This window comes from Cyprinus carpio, chromosome B7, assembly GCF_018340385.1.
Source record: "Cyprinus carpio isolate SPL01 chromosome B7, ASM1834038v1, whole genome shotgun sequence".
NCBI classification, from domain to species: Eukaryota; Metazoa; Chordata; class Actinopteri; order Cypriniformes; family Cyprinidae; genus Cyprinus; species Cyprinus carpio.
The window spans coordinates 12457218-12479240 of record NC_056603.1 but is presented as its reverse complement, the minus strand read 5'-3'; the positions used below and the strand labels follow the sequence as shown (position 1 = coordinate 12479240).

At 33.6% G+C, this 22023-nt stretch overlaps 1 protein-coding gene across 2 annotated transcripts in view; it reads left to right on the top strand.

Annotated features, from left to right (window-relative positions):
• LOC109055128 (cell migration inducing hyaluronidase 1) overlaps nucleotides 1-22023 on the top strand; it is a 121367-nt gene that overhangs the window by 64065 nt on the left and 35279 nt on the right. For both annotated transcript variants that reach the window (XM_042727290.1, XM_042727291.1), the window contains 5 exons: nucleotides 372-442; nucleotides 558-653; nucleotides 5085-5206; nucleotides 6385-6532; nucleotides 10012-10203. In XM_042727290.1, the coding sequence (XP_042583224.1) occupies nucleotides 372-442; nucleotides 558-653; nucleotides 5085-5206; nucleotides 6385-6532; nucleotides 10012-10203 (629 nt within the window). The remainder of the gene's footprint in view (nucleotides 1-371; nucleotides 443-557; nucleotides 654-5084; nucleotides 5207-6384; nucleotides 6533-10011; nucleotides 10204-22023) is intronic.

Sequence of the window (22023 nt, the reverse complement as noted above, 5' to 3'; positions counted from 1 at the left end):
TTTTGCCTTCTGAGAAAAACAATTTCCTCCCGAAGTATCTACATCATCACGTGTGGTGGGCGTCGCACTCCTGCTGGACAGATGGAGCGGTGACACCTCTCTGGCCTGTCAGTCTGGTCTAGCTTAAGAAAATTGTCCTGATGATGGTGTCAGTCATGCTGCTTCTCTCAGAGTGGTGCAGGAGCTGATGGGAAAACCTGGCGTTGTAATTACCGAGACCTCTCTGAGAAGTGTGAGCCGCCAATCACTCCTTAAGTCAACATCATTTACAGCAGTGAAAGTCAGAATATTTGTCTAGGAGGGACAACTTATTCATGGCCAAATCTTCAGACTTATTTGTCCCTCACACACCTTCCTCTCTCTCTCTGTAGGCATCCGTGGAGTTTTATTACAGTCAAAGGGGATGCGTCCTCAGCAGTCGAGGATCATGCCGTCTATCAGGGTGAGCCTCTTTTACCCACTTGTTTGCCCAGCGATGGAAAGCAAACAGCAGCTTGGAAAGGAAATATCTTGAAGGGGAGCTGATGCTGGGGTTTTGTGTGTGTTTGTGTGTTCAGGGACCAAGGCTTCGTCTGAGGCCAGGAGCTCTCGGGTGTTTCACTCAGGTTACGGAGAGCATTTCACCATCACCACCATCAGTCAGTGGGTTCAAGGTACAAACACGCCTCACCACCTCCACTAAACACACACAATCATGACTCATTTGCAGCTCCGGGTTGGTTTATGCCGGTATCTAGCTGGTGGACCAGCAAAACTTATTGGAATAGTTTTTTAAAAATTTTTTTGCATTTACTCACTCTGATGGAGTATTTTTTTCTTTTGTGAAGCACAACAAGAGAAGTTTAGTAGAATAGGGGCTGTTTACTTTCAAAATAGACAAAAATCTGCATTTATCTATGAAAATAATAATGCTTTTATAAAGTAAGAATGCATTAAATCGATCAAAAATGACAGTAAAGACATTTATAATGTTGAAAAAAGATTTCTTTTTCAAATAATTGCTGTTCTTTTTAACTTTATTTCATCAAAAAAAATCCTCAAAAAAATTCAGTTTCCACAATTTTTTTTATGTTTTCATATGTATATATGTATATATTTTTCATTCATATATTTAAATATATTATATTTTATTATATAAGAAATACATATATATGCAAATGTATTTAAATAACATTTATATATATATATATCTATATATATATATATATATATTATATATATATATATATATATATATATATATATTAAATTTCATATTATATTAAAATATATTTTTATTACAAATATGTATGTAAATGTACTAAAATTATATTGCTATATTTACATTTTATAAAAAAATTAAAATAAAGACACTACATGCATTAATTATAAATATGTTTATGAATTTTATATAAAATAAATAATAATAACAGTGTAAAGCATTATATAGACTGTTAGGCTCTGAAATGGACAAAAAGCACCATGAAAGTAGCAGATCAAAATGTCAATCTGTTTCTCACACAGTGATCACATGACTTCAGAAGACTCGTTCCATCATTTACTGAATTTTAAAAAGATTGACTAACATTTTCCATCATGTTTACAGATTAGAAAGGAAGTACTGGGTCTATTGCATTTCTCTACTTTAGAGACATTCTCACAGTCAAAGATACTAGTGGATTAAAAATGAAGAAAAGACAAAAAATGAGAAAATAAATGAGAAAAGAAACAAGAATATAAAAAAAAATTTCTTGCAATATAAATTGTTCATTAAATCTAAGGTCTCTTTCACATTGTGAGAGCAGAGAAAAATGAAAAGGACAAGAACCTGCAACTCAGCGGTTGGTGAAACTAAAAAAAGCTCTTGCAGAACAAGAGTTATTTTTCTTGCAAGAGAAGATATTTGGTGTCACATTAAAAATACCAAGCGTTACAGTATTTTACAGATGGACAAAAATAGAATGTGACAGGAAGTGCACAAGCCGGTGCGTCAAAGTGACGGATAATGATTATTTGTAGCACAACCTTTGGTCAGATGAGCTACTTTTATGGTGATTTCATGTTGAGTTCTTGTTCGTTTTGAAGCTTGGCATTATAGATCACACTCCACCTTTGAAGCATGAAAAAAAAAAAGAAACGCTCAGACATACAGTCTAACATCTCCTGCTGTGTTTCCTGAAAGAATTAATAATCCAGGGTTAGAATGACATGGAAATGGGGCGAACTATACCTTTAACTAGTGTGTCTTATAGACTGGTATGGTCTTTCTTGTTGATGTCCTGCTGGTTAAGCAAGTTCTGGTGACCGGCTATGACAGCCTTTCCAGCAGGGCTTTATAAAAGCTTCTGACACCATGTCTTAACGAGGGAATACGACAATATCCGGCAACAAATAGTTGTTTGAAAGAAAATATAGAAGAACATAAAATGATATCCAATTCCAATACAGTATATTTCCATATTTGATTTTTAATGGGGTCATAAACTGCATTTTTTATTATTATTGTTTTGCACTGTTCTCTGAGGTTCACTTTATCAAGATTTTTACATTAAAAACAGCAAAATTTAGAAGTAATAGGTTATGTTCTGTCCTGTTTTGACCCCCCTCATCAGATCGCTCTGTTTGAATAGGCGTGGCTGACTGTAGACTCAGAAGTAAATGCCCCGCTGCTGTCAACAGTTGTGCATGTTTGACAGCCAACATCCTTCATAGATGGATGCTGCTGTGATGTAATTTAAAAACACATAAAAACAAACGATCTGTAAGTAGAGGCAAAGCAATAGTGATCACATAATAAAAAGAGTTACTCACACTTATGTGTTGCGACATTACTGTCGGATCCAATACAGTCGCACAGCATCATCTGTTTCATTCTTTCTAAAAATCCTAGTGGCACATTCCACAAACTGTCGTTTTGCCAGATTGGCTTCAATATAAGCAGTTTTTAGACTAATGAGAAAGTTTTGAGTTCTGAAATTTACAGGATGTTTTTATAGTACAGTGACCACTTATATATTAAAAGATCAATGGAATTTGATTTCTCAGTTCACGACCCCTTTAAAATACATATAGACTACTGTTCAAAATTAAATATATATATATATATTACTTTTATTCAGCAAGGATGCATTGAATTGATCAAAAGTGACAGTAAAGATTTTTAGAATGTTACAAAAGATTTCTATTTCAAATAAATTCTGAATATTCTATTCATCAAAGAATCCTGAAAATCAATGTATCACGGTTTCCACAAAAATATGAAGCAGCACTGCTGTCTTCAAGATTGATAATAATCATAAATGTTTCATGAGCAGCAAATCAACATATTAGAATGATTTGTGAAGGATCATGTGACAATAAAGTAAAATTCATGAATAACATGGATGAGACAGCAGCTGGTAAGACTCAACCATACAAAAATCAAAAATACAAAAATCACAACATAAATGTACATAAAAAAATAAACTAAAAAGCTATAAAGTACAAAGTACAAGCAGATTAAATAACATTAAATTTAATCTTGAAGAGTCTTCACCCATATGATGTGTAAGTAATGTTAATCAGTGATCCAACATGCTATATTTGGTTCCCCTTCATCTCCCATTTCTCGATCTCCATAATAATCTCTCCCAATATCCCACAATCCGTGTGACGCCTGTCTGTCCGCCCCCGAGTCCCAGCAGCTTAATTACCCAGCCCACCACTTACACCTGTACATCCTCAACCAGCGTCTCGACTCCAGTCACACAGAACATGCCCATTCTGAAGATGCCATCTGTTTGTTCATCACCAAAGTGATAATTTAGTTAACAAGTGTGCAAGATCTTATTATGGGCAGAGAATGAACTCTGTAGAATTAAAGTCCCGCCGTATGATTACAGAACACAGATGGGGAAAAGTGGGCGAAATTTATTCTGGAATTCTGGGAACAAGTTTAGGCCCATGAAATGCTTCTAGCTTTGAGACCACTGATAAAAAGTAACTTTTATTGGTTATACACTACTGTTCAAATTTTGGGGCGAGTGAGATTTGTTAATTTTTATGAAAAATGTAGGGTTTAAGTATGTAATAGGCTTCTTAAATAATATTTATAATAATAAATGTTTTTGTAAGAATCCTCTTACGCTCACCAAGGCTGTTTATTTGATCAAAAATACAGCATAAACTGAAATATTGTGAAATATTATTACAACGTTATATAACTGTTTTCTTTGTGAATATATTTTAAAATGTAATTTATTTCTGTGATGCAAAGCTGAATTTTCAGCATCATTACTCCAGTCTTCAATGTCACACGATCCTTCAGAAATCATTCTAATATGCTGATTTGCTGCTCAAGAAACATTTCTTATTTTTATCAACGTTGAAAATTTGTCCACATGATATTTTTTTTTTCAGTATTATTTGATATGTAGAAAGTTTAAAAACAGTTATTTAAATGAGAAATCTCTTGTAACATGATAAATGTCTTTACCTTCAGTTTTGATCAGTTTAAAGGGGTCCTATTATGCTCTTTTACAGGGTCTTGATTTTGTTTTGGGGGTGTACTAGAACAGGCTCTCATGCTAGGTTGTTCGAAAAACATTATTTTTTTTTTCACATATTTTACATTATTTAACACACACTACAGTATGACAACAGTTCACTTCCCGCATATTCATATACACAGTAAATTTTCCACCACACTCTTGGAGTGGCTTCTGAGAGCCCTTTTGCATTGAAGGGCTCGTTTTAATTTGTCATAACCACTAACAATTATCAACCAAACACCAAAAACAACTAACACTTGAGACCTGATCCCAGATCACAGCGAAGAATGAACAACTAACATATTTCATATCACATTTCACATTTATTTAGTTTGGTTTGATTGAATGCAATGCAACATTGTAATCTGAATTCCCTTTAGGTCTGGCAATGCAGATGGCAAAACAGGGAGGGCGAACTGCAATTATCTCCACATAAATGGGCTTTGACAGGCAGAATTGCAAAATAGGAAGATTAAAGATGTAAATGAGACTAATATCTACACAGAGCCTGTCTGTCGGGCAGCACTGGAGGGGTGGCAGCTCTTTAATCGTGTGTCTGTTTGTGTGGTTTTTTAGAGGCTGAATGGACTGAATGGTTTGACCGTGATGACGAGAGGGGGTCAGGTGACTGGGAGAAACTGACCGACCTCCACAAAGCTTTTCCAGAGCGTCTGTGCAGTAACCCTCTTGATATTGAGGTAAACATATGAATACTAAGTTACTACATACACTCTCTGAAAAAAGGTGCAAAACTGTTACTAGGGTGGTACCTTTTCAAAAGCTACTAATATGCACCTTTTTTGGTGTAAATAAGGTGCAAAGATGTACAATTTAGCTTTTTCACTTTAGGGTACAACCCAAATTATAGCTTTTTCACTTTCTTCTTAGAGTATACTTAACTAAATTATTAAATACTTATATTTTTACACAAATTACACGCAGTTTCAAAATTTTCTAAATGTTATGTTATGGCTGATAATCAATGTGGTGGTCAGTATTTTTATTTGTTTTGCTTTGTACAAAATACTATTTATTGTAAGTGTAATCATGCATTAAAACCTGATAATGTTCAGCACAGCAGAAACAATGACAGAATAAATGTTTACTGTTTTAAATGTGAAAAAGAAAATGTGGAAAAAAAATCTAACATTGGACTAGTCTGACAAAAAATAATTAAAAAATTCGATGTATTGTGCATACTTAAATTGCATCCATTTGCACTCCTTACGCTACTATTCAAAAGTTTGGGGTCATTTTAATGTTTTCATTTTAAGCCTCTTTTGCTCACCAAGGCTGCATTTATTTGATAAAAAATATAGTAAAAACAATACAATTCTGAAATATTTTTCAATTTAAAATAATGGTTTTCGATTTTAAAATGTAATTTATTCATGTGATTAAAGCTGAATTTTCAGCATCATTACTCCAGTCTTCAGTGTCACATGATCCCTCAGAAATCTTTCTAATATGCTGATTTAGTGCTCAAGACACATTTCTTATGTTTGTCAGTGCTGAAACTGTTGTATTGCTTTGTATTTTTGTGAAAAGGATTCTTCAGGATTCTTTGATGAACGGAGTTCAAAAGAACAGCATTTATTTGAAATAGAAATCTTTTGTAAAATTATAAAAGTCCTGTCACTTTTAATCATTTCTCACTGACCCAAACTTTTAAATGGTAAATGTATGTGAGAGAATGACTGTTTCACTCTATTTAATATATATATATATATATATATATATATATATATATATATATATATATATATATATATATATATATATATATATATCTCACTGACCCAAACTTTTAAATGGTAAATGTATGTGAGAGAATGACTGTTTCACTCTATTTAAAAATGTCTTGCTTTGCCTTCAGGCTGAAACTCTTGACGGGATCCCTGCCAACATGACAGGAGAAGTCTTCTCCAAGTTTGACAGAAACTATGGCTTTGTATGCCTCAACAAAGAGCAGGTGGATGGGATTTGCCACAACTACCGCGTGCGTTTCCTGTGCGGCAAACTCGGTAAGTTTGAAGCAGTCTGCTTTTGGCTTCTGGAGAAACTCTTTTCTATCAGTTACTCATGTCACTCCAAACCTTTATAACTCTGTTCAAGAGAACACAATTGGAGATTTTAGGTATAATGCACCTCAAGCTGCTCTTTTGCATACAAGGAAAGTCAATAGCAGCAGTATACGTATCTCTTTATGAGGTACTTCCATCAAACGATAAAATTATTTTTCTAATAATGTAACGGCCCGGAGTCAATTATTCCGCTTATACTATGGTTACCACACCTCAAGACATCGATCAGATCATATATTTAAAGGGATTCATCCGGTTTTTGTACTTAAATCGTTATTGTGAGTAGAATTATTTCTTCCGCATCTCACCCAACGCCTCTTAGAGAGAGAGAGAGAGAGAGATTTAAAGCTGGTAATGGAGGCTTGGGCCGTTGATAGCATACCAATACATTTAATAAAGAAGTTATTAGAAAGGGAGCGAGAGAGACAGAGAAACAGAAAGAAATAGAGAGAGAGAGAGAGAGAGAGAGAGAGAGCTTGTGTGAATTTGGCTACCTCTGTGCGTCTCTAAACAGCGCTGTTATTACCTCGCTAGATGTGTAGCCTTTCCTTTTTTACTTTCGGAAAATCGTCTGTTATGTTGTTGTTTTTGTTAGTATTGTAATTTCCGTTATTACAGTTTTACTATGCGAAGTGATATGGAACTGTAATGCGGTCAAGAGAGCTGCCTGGAACTACGTTCACCATGCGTTTCCCAGAAAATAATTGCACACCTCAGAATGTTCGTCAGCCAATCAGATTCAACCATTCAACAGCCCCGTAGTATAAAACCTTATAAGCACAGTGGAAGTAGCAGCCTAATCCAAATCAGACAAATAATAATAATAATTATAATATTCTTAAATAAATCACCTTCTTTTCCAGTTTTTGTGTCCTTTTGTACCAGGTTATTTTATTATCAATAAGTTGCTATTTATTTTATATATATTGAATATATTTTTAGTATTTAACTATTTTAAATCAGTTTTTATTTCAATATTTTCTGTTTTCATTTTCATTTATTTTATTTTTTTTTGTGAATTTGTTGTGTGTTTTTGTCATAGTTCATTTTTTTTTTGTGTGTATAGTAGTTTTTATTCATTTTTATTTCCATATTACTTTTAGTTATTTTTGTACATCAAGTTAATCCAAATTAAAATGAAAAATGTTGACTTGGCAACTAGCCAAAATATTTTTTATATATTTTGTTTTGTATGTTGTTTTTTATGGTTTTAGTTGTTTTTAGTTTTCGGTTTTCGTTAACTGTAATAACCCTGTTGAACACACTACACTACCGTTCAAAAGTTTGGGGTCAGTAAGATTTATCATTTTTTATGATTTAAAAAAAAGAAGTCTTAAATGCTCACCAAGGCTGCAGTAATTTGATCAATGTATATTTCCCATCTGTTTTTTTCTTTTTAACAGTCATAATATGTGTCTTCATAAATTATTAGTGAAGCTTTGATCTTTGAGCAGACAGACTGTGGTCTAGTGGCCTCTGGGACAGCATGGGGGCATGTGCCACATATTTGGGGCAGTTTTTGCACCCACTCTCTGTTCGTCTCTATCATTAAAAATGAATTGTCTTAGTGCCAATCTTTTTCCATGCAGCTCCCTGTGCTACATTTTGCTACCCCCATCAGTGGATAAACCAAAAGCCAAAATTGTGGGTAGGATGGATGAAAATAGCCCCGTACAGATCAAATCAAATGAATTAGATCGCAAAAGTTAATAAATTAATCAAATAAAACATTATCTATATCCATGCTTGACAGTTGCTTGTACTTGAGACTTTCAGAACTCATTAGCAACATTCACACCATTGCAGCTGCAAGCAGTGATATGACGTCTATGGAAATCTTCTGTATTTATAGATTCATCAAAGATGCATTAGTTCTGTGCCTTTGATCTTTAATTTAGGTTTAGGTTTGGCCAATTTTGTTATATTTTTTGGGATAAGATTTTCTAAAATTATTCCTTTTTTTTTTGGTATTTCTTTCCTTTTTGATTGATAAAGGCCCAGCCTGGCCTGTCCCATCCCATCCTTTAGTTTCTTAATTGTCCTGATTTGCTCAAAAACACATCAGATCATGAATTATATGGATTGTGCGTTTGATTTAATACATTCATTAAAAAATTGATAATAAATTTCAGAAAAAAATTCATTGCGAACAAGAATTGGTAAAAATGTCCTTTAGAAGTGGTTTGTAATAAGTTCCACTTCAACAGCTCGTTTTAGGCCTCTCAGACAATTTATGCTAAATGTCAGCTGTTTACAAATAACTTGGGCTCGAATAAAGTGTGCACATTGCGGCCTATGTTTAGACAAAAATGAATGAGAAAGCTTCAGAAATATACTACCAGCTCTATGTTCCACATTGATTTTTATTCTGCTAAACATAATCTGGAGAGCATGAGTGCACCAAAACTGACACTTTATTGTAAATAAAGTTAAACTGCTCTTAAAGATTGCAGGTCCACATCCCGTAAGTGACACATTTTGTACTCCTCCTGTCAATGATTTTACGAAAACTCAGAGGTCACAGAAATGCCTGAAGTATTGGGTTCTTCAGTCACATATTTCCCCTAAATGGATCAGATCTTGTTTATTGGTTGAAATTGGTTTGTGTTAATCCAAACCACTCTCTGTCTGAAAATTCAGCCCAGGCTAGTTAATAATTTGCCATTCGTGTAACATGCTGCCACATAGCTTGAAAGTTTCTCCGCCTGATTACAAGTAAATTCTTCATCTGGTTTGTCTTTGCTTTGAAAGACATTTTGAAAAATTCTTGTCACATTATGACAGATTGTGGCCATTATGTGAACTTATTTGATGTATTTTCTCATGCATAACAAGGAATGCATGATAAAAATATGATTAATCATACTTTCAAAAAATATTACTTCAGATTTAATGTGTTCAGTTCCTCTTTTAGAGGATAAAAATGCATTAAAGATGCCCTAGAAACTCTAAGGACATGAGTTTGATTCTTAAGAAACACATGAAAAGTATTGCTTGAATCAACTGCAAGATGCTTTGGATAAAAGCATCTGCCAAATGCATAAATGTAAGAATAACGTTCTCATTAACATTGGCATGTAAAATAAGACTGTGTCATCATGTAACCTTGTGTCTCACAGTGACTTTACTTTCGTTAAATGTCTCTTTCTGGATTTGATTTATGAGTAAAATTGGTTTTAGGGGATCATCTATCAATCATTTAATTACAAACGAGATCAAACGTTTCTGTCAACTTTTGACTGGTCGTGTAGAAAATACAATATGAGATTAAATGTAGCTCATGCATGCACGTGTTTCATGCATCTTTAATGGCTCTCAGATCAGATTAGAATAACAATGCATACAAATCTTTTTATAGATCATGACAGTTATTGACCATATGTGCATGCTAAATATGTGTGCGTTGTGTCCTTCAACAGTGCGTCCACAGGCCTCCATCTCTATAGACACCTTGTCTAACTGCAGTGTTCTGGAGCTCGCGGACGAACCTCAGGGTTGGAGATTCGGCGACAGAATTGTGGTTGCAAGCACAGATTACTCCATGCACCAGGCTGAGGAGTTCAGCATCTTGCCTTGTCCTTCCTGCACAAGGAACCAGATCAAAGTGGAAGGTCAGTTATAGCTTTGAAACTCCTTGCTAAATGTGTAAAGCATGTCTGAATTTTAGGTCACTGTCGTCCATGTACTGCATCGAATGTGTGAATGTCGGCTGATATATTGCTAAAGTGATTAATCACTTGACAGCACTGCTTTAAATTAAATTGTGTGATATCTTATATATCAACCTTGTATCAATGAGTTTAATGAGTAAACTTTGCATTAGCAAGCACTAAACATTTTGTCGACCACTACCCACTTTAGTAGGTAGTACATTTGTGTATAGACCCCCTGTTCAAAAAAGATTTTTGTTAACAAATTCTATGCAGTGATTAACCTTAGCTTTTTGCATATTAAGTACCTACACAAAATAATTCTACATGTTTTTAATGAGTAAACTTTGCATTAGCAAGCACCATTAATAATTACAAGTACCTACACAAAATAATTCTACATGTTGTTGATTAATCTTACTCAGCACTTACATAAACACACAGAAACAGGGATGCTGGAGTGTAAAGTGTGGCTGAAATAACAGCTAGCTGATTGCCGTCTTTGTCTGTGACACTTCAATGCTGTCAACAGGATTTCATCATGGCAATTCACAGAAACTAGGTGATTGGAGGCATTAGATGAAATTTTGCATCAGAGAAAATGTCGAGTTCCAGAAGTTAGAAAAAACACTTCCTCACAGGCACAAAAGTGTTTGAATTTCAAATAAATGCCTTGTAAAAATCCCTTCATCCTTGTTCTCCCGGGGTTTGGAATGTCTTACATCAGATTCAGGAAAGCACATCGCATTCAGAAGTGAAGATGACTGTTCTTGAGAACTTTGAGGCTGAAGTGTGTGTGTGTGTTTGTGTGTGTGCGACTTTTCTTTCTGATGTTTAAAGCTGACCTGTGTTTATCTTCCTTTGGTTTAATTATATTCAGGAATTGTACTCGACAATGGCTGACGTTCAGAGTCTGTGGAAAGCACTTCCTCTTTTGAATTCCTTTGAATTTTCTCCTGCTACACCTCCTGATTTTAATGCTAAAATAATTTTCTCCAAATTAGATGTAGCGCATCAGTGGACTGCAATTTCAGCAAGTCATACCACCAATTCAATTGGATTGAAGCCTGTGAAGTCTAGATGGGCCTTTCCAGAATACTAACGTTTTGTCAAACTATTTAATAGGCTCTGTTTCAAAATCTCTTGAGCCGCCTACATAGGCAGCATTTTAATCCATCATAGACTTCCTTCATATGAGCCATTTGGTACCTTCTTTTTGGTGATTTTTTGTGTATCATTTTTGGAAACAAAAATTCCATTGCTTGCAGTGCAATGAGGTTAGTAAAAAAAAACATCAGTTATGTTTTTTCAGCAGTATTCCGGGTTCAATACAAATGATGCCCAATTGGCACGTCGGTTAACATTTATCAAAACATTTAAAATAAACATGACAAATCACAATTAAAATAAAAACAATAAATATTCAAATAAATGTGCAGATGGGAGCGGATTATCTACTGAAAATGCGCAAATCAAAGACATAAACAAGCAAAGCCAATGATAATCAGGTGTCATTACTACTAACAACACAGGTGGGTGTTAAATATTGGCACAGATACCAGTAAATTGACTACGGCAAATCTTAGTGAATCACCTTGCATTAAATACTCTCCTCTCATGAATTTTTTGTCTGAAAGGAAAAATTCTACAAATAAGGTCAGCCTCACGCCTAGTGTAGTTTTTCACTGCATGTCTTTAGTAAATCCTGACAGTAGTTTTTTTAATGGCAAAAGAGTGTTTGCATTGGCACAAGCTGTTAGTAAATCTGTCCCTTTAACTTGTCTTTAAAAAAGTAACCAATATGCATGTTCAGTTTTGCAACTTAGTTGCCGTAATAATACAAAAAAAAAAGGAGGTTAAATTTTAGGTATGAGTCTAAATATTTTTTTTTTTTGTATTAATTAAGATTAAGGCACCAATGCTGTTGATTGAGCTTTTACAAAAACATAAATATATTTAATATAAATAAAAATTAGAATAAAACATAATTCAATTCCTGCAATCAAAGCTGAATTTGATAGGTCCCACTTTATATTAAGTGGCCTTAACTACTATCTACTTACATCAAAAATAAGTACAATGTACTTATTGTGTCCATATTATATTGCAAAACACTTTTGCTGCTATTGAGTTGGGATATGGGTAAGGTTAGGGACAGGTTTGGTGGTATGGTTAGGATTAAGGGTGGGTTAAGGTGTAAGGGATGGGTCAACAGTGTAATTATAAATGTAATTACATAAATTAATTACAGATGTAATTACATGCAGGTATTATTTAAATATAAGTACAATGTAAAAAACATGTATGTACCAAAAATCAAAAATTTTAAATAAAATAAAAAACAATGTAAGTACATAGTAGTTAAGGCCACTTAATATTAAAGTGGGACCGGAGAATAAAACATAATTCAATTCCTGCAATCAAAGCTGAATTTTCAGCATCATTACTCCAGTCTTAAGTGTCACATGATCCTTCAGAAATCATTCTTATGTGCTGATTTGGTGCCCAACAAATATTTCTGATTATTATGAGTTGTTTCATTGCTTCATATTTTTGTGGAAACTGAGATACTATTTTTCATAAGGATTTAATGAAAAAAAAATTTAGAAATATAATTTTTGTAACATTATAAATGTTCTTTACTTTCACTTTAAAACAATTTAATGCATCCTTGCAGAATAAAAGCATTACTTTCCTTCAATAATAATAATAATGAAAAAAAAAACTGTTTGCATGAGAGCTTTAGCTTGTTTCCGTAGGCAGTAAGCAGCGATTCAGCTCCAGCAGTATATGTTTTGAAGCCGAGCATAGGTCTTTGTGCTGCTGGAGGATGAACGCATTTCTCTGGTTGCTGACCATGATGCTGGTTGGTTTAGAATGGAGTTTCGTGGGCGGTTTGCTTTGCACTAAATATAGTACTTCACTTTCAGACCAGAATGCTCAGAGTTAGTGCCATCAGACTGCAAAAGATTGCTGGTTTTGTCAGATGTCGTGTAGCAAACTTCAGGTTTGACTTAATGTTAGCCTCTCCCAGAAGTCACTTCTTTCTAGCTGCTCTCGACAAGAATCTCTTTTAAAGTGTTGGAACGATGGGTGATGTTGGAATAGTTTCTCTCATTTAATCCAATATGCTCTGTGCTTCTGTCAGGGTTGTAGCTGCTGTCTTGTTCATTAATTTAACAGTTGCTCCTCTTGTTCAGTTGCTCAATTTGGTAGAGTGGTGTGATCTTAGATGTTTCTGGGCTTTCTGCCATTTTTTCCATTTTGCTACAGTGAGCATCACAGTGCTCAAAGGAAGAGCCAAAACGATAGCAATCACATTCTCTAGCATTTTTGTTTTTATTTATTTTTATTTTTTTGTGAGGTCAAGAACGATCTGCTTGTTATATACAGTATAGACTTTAGAATGGCTAACAAACTGATGTTTATTGTGCAGTTGACAACAACTGAATATGGATTGGATGATAAAGGAAGACAGGTGTACCTAATGCATAATGCAACGTTCATCATAAATAGTTCAGATGCTCTGCTTTAAAAAACAAACTTGTCCTAATCTCTCAAGATAATCACACCTAGTACAAATTATCTTCTTTACTTATTTAGCTTGGCCTAATCTCTCAAGATAATGTCACCTAGTATGAAGTATTTTTATGATTTTTATATGAAATGCAACTCTGAAGACATCTTAATACTCTATGTAGAGCCCTAGCACAATTCAGGGAAACATCTAATTGTTATTTTTCAGATAAAAATGGCAATTTTTTTATTTTATTAAAGGTGCTGTGCTTATTTGTAGGGCTTCACAATTTGGCCAAAATTTTGTGAATTTATATATGAACATACATACTGTACATACATACATACATACATACATGAATATAATTACTACATAAAAATATCGAATAAATAAGAAATATTACTATTGTAATATTTCACTGTAAGCTAGATTATTTTTTTATTTTTATTTTTTTACAAATATAATTTTAATGTAAAACTGCATTTATGGCTGTCTCAGTTTCTTCAAATGTAAAGCTGTATCAATTTCTTCATTTTCAAATTTCAAATCATCATTAAACTTATGGTTTTGGCTGAAAACCACAGGACACACCTCACTCTAAAACATGCATATATATATTTAATCACGGCCTTTAATAATCACACTAATCAATATAACGATTTAAATTTTATTTAGATTAATTGTGCAACCACTCTATTATCTAACTCTTAACTCTTATCTAATTTTAACATCACAGTGATTTCTGCAGGAATTCTGCAGAAATCCCATTTGGATACACCTTAATATGACTTTGCAGCTCAGCAGAATGAGAAATCGGTGGATGCTTTCTAACGGCACTGTTTTGAAAAACTATCAATGCCAAGGAAGATTAAATAGTTCTCAGCACAATATTGACATTGATTTTCGGCTGGTTTATTGTGGCCAAGACAGAGATATGTGCTAGCAAACCGTCTCTCGGTCACAGCAGAGAGTCAGTGACTGCAGGATTCACTCTCTGCTGAAAGGAGAGATGCTTTTGTTTCTAAAGCAGAGTCTTGGTTCCTCCTAAGGATTCTTGCTCATCAAACCTGCCATCTAGGGAGTTTTTCCCCTGACACAGTCACCTTAGGCTCACTCACTTCTGGTATTGAAGCACTATTTTTGTTTGGAAACAATGGCTGAAAATGCTGCTTCTCAGGTACACTGTAAAACTGAACGATGGTTGTAGACCCTTAAAATGACTATTGTATTTAGAATTTTTATTCAGAATGCCATAAGTAATATATTTAAATTAAGAAGAACCAATTAATTTAGATAAGTCTATAAGAAACAATTTTTTAAAGGTTATTTGAAGGCATGAAGACATGTCCAAATGCCTTAATCGGGTTAATTTGTGGTTATTTAAAAAGATCAAACTTTTTTCTAACTTATGATTCCATTACTATAAAAAATACCCATTATAGTCATTAATTATTTGTTATATCTAAAGTTCACTTTTTTATCATAAGCTGTGATGTTATGCTGCATTAAAAGTCTGTCTTCAACCAGATTCCTTAGAAAATGCCTTTATTTTAAGTCAAAGAAAAAACAGTAAAATTTTATTGTGATAGACTAGGCCTATTATAAATATTCAATCCATATGTATGCATACAGTACAGTGGCTAATTCATATCTACCATGGTAAAATCCACTGTTTTGATAACCGTAGTACACTCTGCTCATTGTGAGGTCTGTAGAAATTTGAAGCCACCCAGCAATAGTGGACAAACTTAAACTAGACGTTCTACAAATCTCTTTAAACTCGCTGCTTTCAGGCAGATATTTGCAAATGGCGTATCTCTGGATAAAGAGTGGCTTATTTAAATCTGAATGAGTGCATTCCATGCACATAATGGACACATTTCTGTTTGCTGATACAGCTGTTGGGTTGAATTAAGGCAGGTATGGATTTCATGATGGATTTAGATGAAGCATATTGACATGAAGCCGCTGTATTTGCAGTCTTGTGCATGCATTTGTTGCATTTGTAGACTTCTCACTGAAATGGAACTATTTTTTTTAATTGTATTTTGAATTAAATATATCTATAATCAACATTTTTCCTACTTCTCTGATAAGGAGGTTGTCTTTGATGTAGTTTTTGTAACAAATGTATATATGTGTGTTGTCTATTTTTTATTTATACATTTTTAATAAGGTTTATACTTTAAAGTAATGAAAATTTGCTGAACGTTTACTCATTCTCGGGCCATCCAAGATGTAAAAGAGTTTCTTCATCAGAACCGATTTGGAGAAATTTAGCATTACATCACTGCTCAGCAATGGATCCTCTTCAGTGAATGGGTGCCATCAGAATGAGAAACATGCAGATTTTGGTTTATCAAGATGTTAACTGATGGACTAGAGTGGTGTGGGTTACCTGTGGATTATTGTGATGCTTTTATTAGCTGTTTGGACTCTCATTCTGATGGCACCCATTCACGGCATAGGATCCACTGGTGAGCAAGTGATGTATTGCTACATTTCTCCAAACATGAAGACGAAACAAACTCATCTACATTTTGGATGGCCTGAGGGTGAGCACATTTTCATTTTTGGGTGAACTGTGCCTGTAAACATGAAAAAAAAGTGTTAAGAAACATCAACATAATTCAAGATAAATTCAAGATTTAATTCTTATTATCTACTTTCATATATGGAAATAAGGTGGGAAAATTAAAATCCATTCAGGATGTGTTCTCTAAAACAAGTCTTATGCACATTTTCTTCTCATTTTAATTTACATTTTAAAGGTTTAAATATCTTTACTGGACAACAAGACTGAAAGGATTAATACTTTTTTGCTGCATTGCATTACTACAAGCAGAAGGATTTGAATTCATCATATTTCAGTTAAATAATTATGCAAAACAAGCACATCTGCAGTCAACTTCCAGATCTCACAGATAATTGCTCTCTCTGAAGATATTGTGGCGTGAACAATCTCCCATTACCTGCTCATACTAAACACACGCAAGTGTTCTGCACGCAGAAAGGACACAATGTACTTCCGCATTCTTTTAACAGTTTGCCCTTATTATTTGTGCAGTGACTCAGGACTGCTGACAGATCCCATTACTCCTCATCTCTACCTCAAACAATCTGCTTTTTTATCAGTGTTTTTTACTAATGCATGCCAGACGGAAAATTAAACCAGACAGAATCGAGATTCACTTATGATGTTTTGCTCTGAAAGTCATTACAGATGTCTGCACAAAATGTGTGAAGTTTCCATATTGTATGTAATCTTTTAATGACGCTGTTAGTGACATTAGCCATTTTGATAACTTCTGCTGGACTGCTGTGTTTCATTCAACTCGGAAAAGTGCATTTTCTACTGTAGATATTTTTTAACAGAGAAAATTTTTTACCTTTAACTCTTGTGCTGTGCTGACAATCTTTTACCTAAATTGGTGTTCCCAGTCAAAAATTACCAGCCTTTTAAAGATTCCTTGTAAATCCCCTTATTAATGATAAATTATCAACAAGTCTTGAATTGTCAGCATGTCTTCTTTCAGTTAGCACAGGTTTTGTATTTCTTTTTGGAACAGATTAGTCGGTCCTCATTGCTCTAAGCTTATGCACCTCAGTTTCTAAATGAAAAGGGCATTATTTGTGGATAGTTTTGGCAGTGTTCACTGAGGTGCATGAGCTTAGATCAATGAAGACTACAATCAATCAATTCCAAAAAGAAATAAAAACCTGTGCTAATTGAAAGAAAACGATGTGACCAAAAGACTGAAACCAGTATTTGGTAAAAATATAGCATAATGAGAAATTTAGAAGCAATTTTTGTATGCTGGTCATTTTTCACAAGCAACACTAGAAGTGTTACAAAGGCACAAATATATCAACAAAAAAGTTTTTAAAAAGTCAGTCCAAAGTAATAATATTAACTACTAGCAACTACTAGCACCAGGAAGAAGAAAATCCTTGCAAAGTCAAAATGACTATTAATTCATCAAATAAGTGACAGTGACTAGACATGCAGGCAGGTATGGTGACCCATACTTAAATAAAAACAAAACCAACTAACTATTTTATATACAAACAAACATAAAAAAAAACAAAATATACATATGGTACTAATATAAAAATATCTAAAAAAAAATATAAATATAATGCTATATTCTAATTTATTTCTTAATAAAAATCCAGCAAAGTATCTTTATATGGTATGAAAAGCATGATTTTGAGGAATTAGCCAGCTCAGTTTCTTTGTTTCAAAACCATTTGCATGTCATTGTGCCAAGCATTGCTCCATATTTCTCAATACACCTATTTCCAGTAGTTTTGCTTTAATATTTTACTATATTAAACAAAATATATAGTACTATCTCATTGATGGATTTTTGAGGGAATTAGCCAAGCTCCTGTCAAGTAATAGCAAGCTCTTTAAATACATTATGTTGTGGGACATCAGCGTAATTGCTCCTGTCAAGTAATAGCAAGGAGGTTCCACTTTCCAGACACCGTCTCTTTATTTCTAATGTCAGCTCCGTCCTGTTTTCTTTCCGTTGAAGTCAACTGTGTGTGGCTTTTTAAATGTATGTTTTTTTATGTTTTGAATAATTAATCCAGCTTTCCATTTCAATCAAACACAGAATGCCTGGAAACAAAGGCAAGTGCTTTATGTCTTTCTTTGCACATCTTTTGCACATCTTTTGCGGGAAGTCATGCATATCAAAGCAACTAAATACTTTCGAGTCTATGTGGGTGGGGGGATTGTAGACACATTATTGTAGATCAAAAATCTAGCATAAAAAACTGCTACAGTGTGTGTGTGTGTAGTGTAAGATAGTTTCTGCTATTTTTGTCACGTCATATGCCAAGCAACTAAATACTTAGATATGCCCAAACTTAACAAATTAATCAAAAAATTAAACAACAAACATGTAATAAAAAAAACTTAAAAATAAAAACAAAATTAAATCGAACTGAATCACTGAAGCTAAAACTTCATCAACTTACATTTGAAAAAAACAAGTTTCCATTGTTCCACAAGTCATCATATACCTCTGTAAATAAATACAATTTAAATTCATGTCTTGCACTCTTCAATGCACTTTGATTGGAACATATACGTTCACTTTGAACTGGAATCATAGCGGAATATCCTGTGATGGTCACTTTGCATGGCACTTACATTCGAATAGAACAAACGTCTGAAGCAATAAGAGAAACATACAAAATGTGTAAGGACTGGAATTGAGAACTGCTGACTTATACTCTTTTTTACGCGTTGCATTGCATTGCGCCACGTAAACATAAATCCATGTCTGCATTTGTGATTGGAGAAATAACAAACAACGAGCTCTACTCTACACTGCTCAAAACTTGAGTTTGAATCATCAGTGGCAAATTCTTTAAATATGAAAACGTACTTACAGACTGTGAGTCAGAAGCGCCACACTGTCCTTGCAAAGTTGGAACTGCCCCACTTTATAGTAACAGACACCAGCATTGTAGGCTACTCTCACATGAAACAGTTCTCATCCTCCGCAAAATGCGCTGCACACATCTGAATATTTGGGATGAACTGTTCTGGAACAGTATTGTAAATACAACTTAACCACTGATTTCTAGTTGTGTCCTCTATTGGAAGACCAAAGAAAGTAGTTTCGCTTTCACAACGAAGCATTTCCACAGCAAGAATAAAAGTTACACCTTCTTTCTTTGCGTGAACATTAGGGCGGCGTTATGCAAATCTTCCCACACAGTGATGTTGCCATGTGGGGGTGTGTTAGAATGAGCCGTTTTAGGGGATGTGGTTGACTCTTAACTTTTATAAAGAATATCTCTTTGGATTTGAGACTTTAGTCTTTGCAACTTTACAGATCTTCTTTATGCACCAAGAGCTTGAAACACTCCAAAGAGAAAGGAAAAGTTGAAATCGCATCATATGACCCCTTTAAATATGACAGATCTCTATCCGATTATTCACTGACTTCTTTAGGTTTTATTTATTCCTTATAATATTTTTTATATTATATATTTGCTTTTTATATAAGCCAATTTATCAATTATAGCTATGGCAGATCTCCATCCAATTCATTCACCTACTTATTACATTGTATTTATTCCCAATAATGTTTTTTATATTATGTATTTGCATTTTATATGAGCCCATTTATAAATTATACTGTAGGTATGACAGATTTCTATCCAATGTATTCAAACAAACAAACAAATAAATTATTATTAATATTATTAATAATAATAATTGTAACGCTGGGTTATGTTGGGAAGTTGAACAAGGTAATCTTTATATTAAATGCTAATAGCCATGTAATCAATGTTACTACTTTATTTCATTATGTTGACAACCACCAAAAGTTGTTATGTTGTTATATTGTGTGACAGTTTTCCGTCTGTACTGCCAGTTTGCTGATCTCAGTTCTTGTACATCAACGTCACTTGGTGTCACAAATGAATGATTGAATCTGAAAAACTGTCCATTGTATGAACATGCCGCCTAATGGGAGCAGGTTTTTCTGAGATACATGCTTGTGTATGCAGGAAAACTCTTGTTCTGTGTTAGTTGCTTAGACTTTGTTGTTGTTTTCTAAACTTCACACTCTTTTTATGTCTCTTTTAGCCTCTCATCTGTCTTTTCATCTCTCACTTTCTGTCTTTCTTCAAAACAACTGTTTCAACATCATTAAAAGCATTTCCAGCTGTTCCATTGTTGATTCTTCATCTCAAGCCTCCTCATAATTTTTGGTGACAGCTCTCCATTCAGTAGACAGGATGGATCTATTTTAAGTCAGTTCCTAGCTCCTTCAGCGGAGTGACTCATGCCACCAGACAAAGCTGCTGTTTATTAAACCCCAATAATGTCTATTCCTGTCATTGCACAAGCTGCTCTGGGGGGTCTGTGCAGGTATACGCCGCTGATTCACTTTGTCTAAACTTTGATAGTTAGCTGAGTGCATTGCCTTTTGGAAATGCTGACATTTGTTGTTTCATTGCCAAGTCATAATGCGACATTCATGACTGTGTAATGGGAATATATTTATGTCAGTAAGGTCTTCAGCTGCGCTGTGCATAGTTGTCTATAATGCATCATCTGGAAAGCATCTTCTGTTTTAATTGTCATATCTGAGTAAACATCTGTCAGATGAAAAGGCACATATTGAATAGATGTATACATATCAATGCATTTGGCTGATGCTTTTATCAAAAATGACTCACAGTATAGTGCGTTCAAGGAAAGCTGTGCATTTTATCAGTACATGCATTCTTTTATAATCATGCATGTCATCTTGACATGTCTAGTGCCATTGGATCTACAGGAATGAATGCATGCATGTATCTATATAGAAAAGCATCAAGAATAAAAGAAAAGAGAGTGAATGAAAAAGGAGTGATTCTCGCCATTTATAGCATGCAATATGCTGTTGCTTTAATGTTTAGGCATAATATGTATGTGTATATATACACAAGATCCTTCAGAAATCATTCTTATATGCTGATTTGCAGCTCAAATAATATATTATATATTTGCATTTTATATAAGCCCATTTATTAATTATACATATAACAATTATAACAATTTTAATAATATTTAATATATGTATATACAATGTAAATATATATATATATATTTATATATATGTGTGTGTGTGTGCAAAAAAACACACAGTATATATGTATATATATATATATATATATATATATACATACACACACACACACACACACACATACACATATATGTTGTTATTGTTTATGCTTTTCTATATAGATGATTGACATAATTGACATGCACACAAACCAAGCACAAATACATACTCATGATCCTTCAGAAATCATTCTAATATTCTAATATGCTGATTTGCATTCTAAAATGCTTGATTGCTATTTTGCTAATTATATGAAATTTTAATTTAAAAAAGAAACCTTCAAAAAAATTAAAACACAGTTTTAAACGTCAAAATTTATAAAAAAAACAACCCTTGAATAATAAAAAATAAAATTTCATAACATTAAAACAAAATATTAACTAAAAAATATTAAACTTTTGATTGCATCCTTTTGTTATTTTGATTGCATATTAGTGCTGTCAAAACGATTAATCTTGATTAATCGCATCCAAAATAAATGTTTTTGTTTACATAATATATGTATGTGTACTGTGTATATTTGTTATCTATATATAAATACACACACATGCATGTACATATTTCAGAAAAATCTTTTTATATCTATATTAAATATATATAATATATATATATATATATATA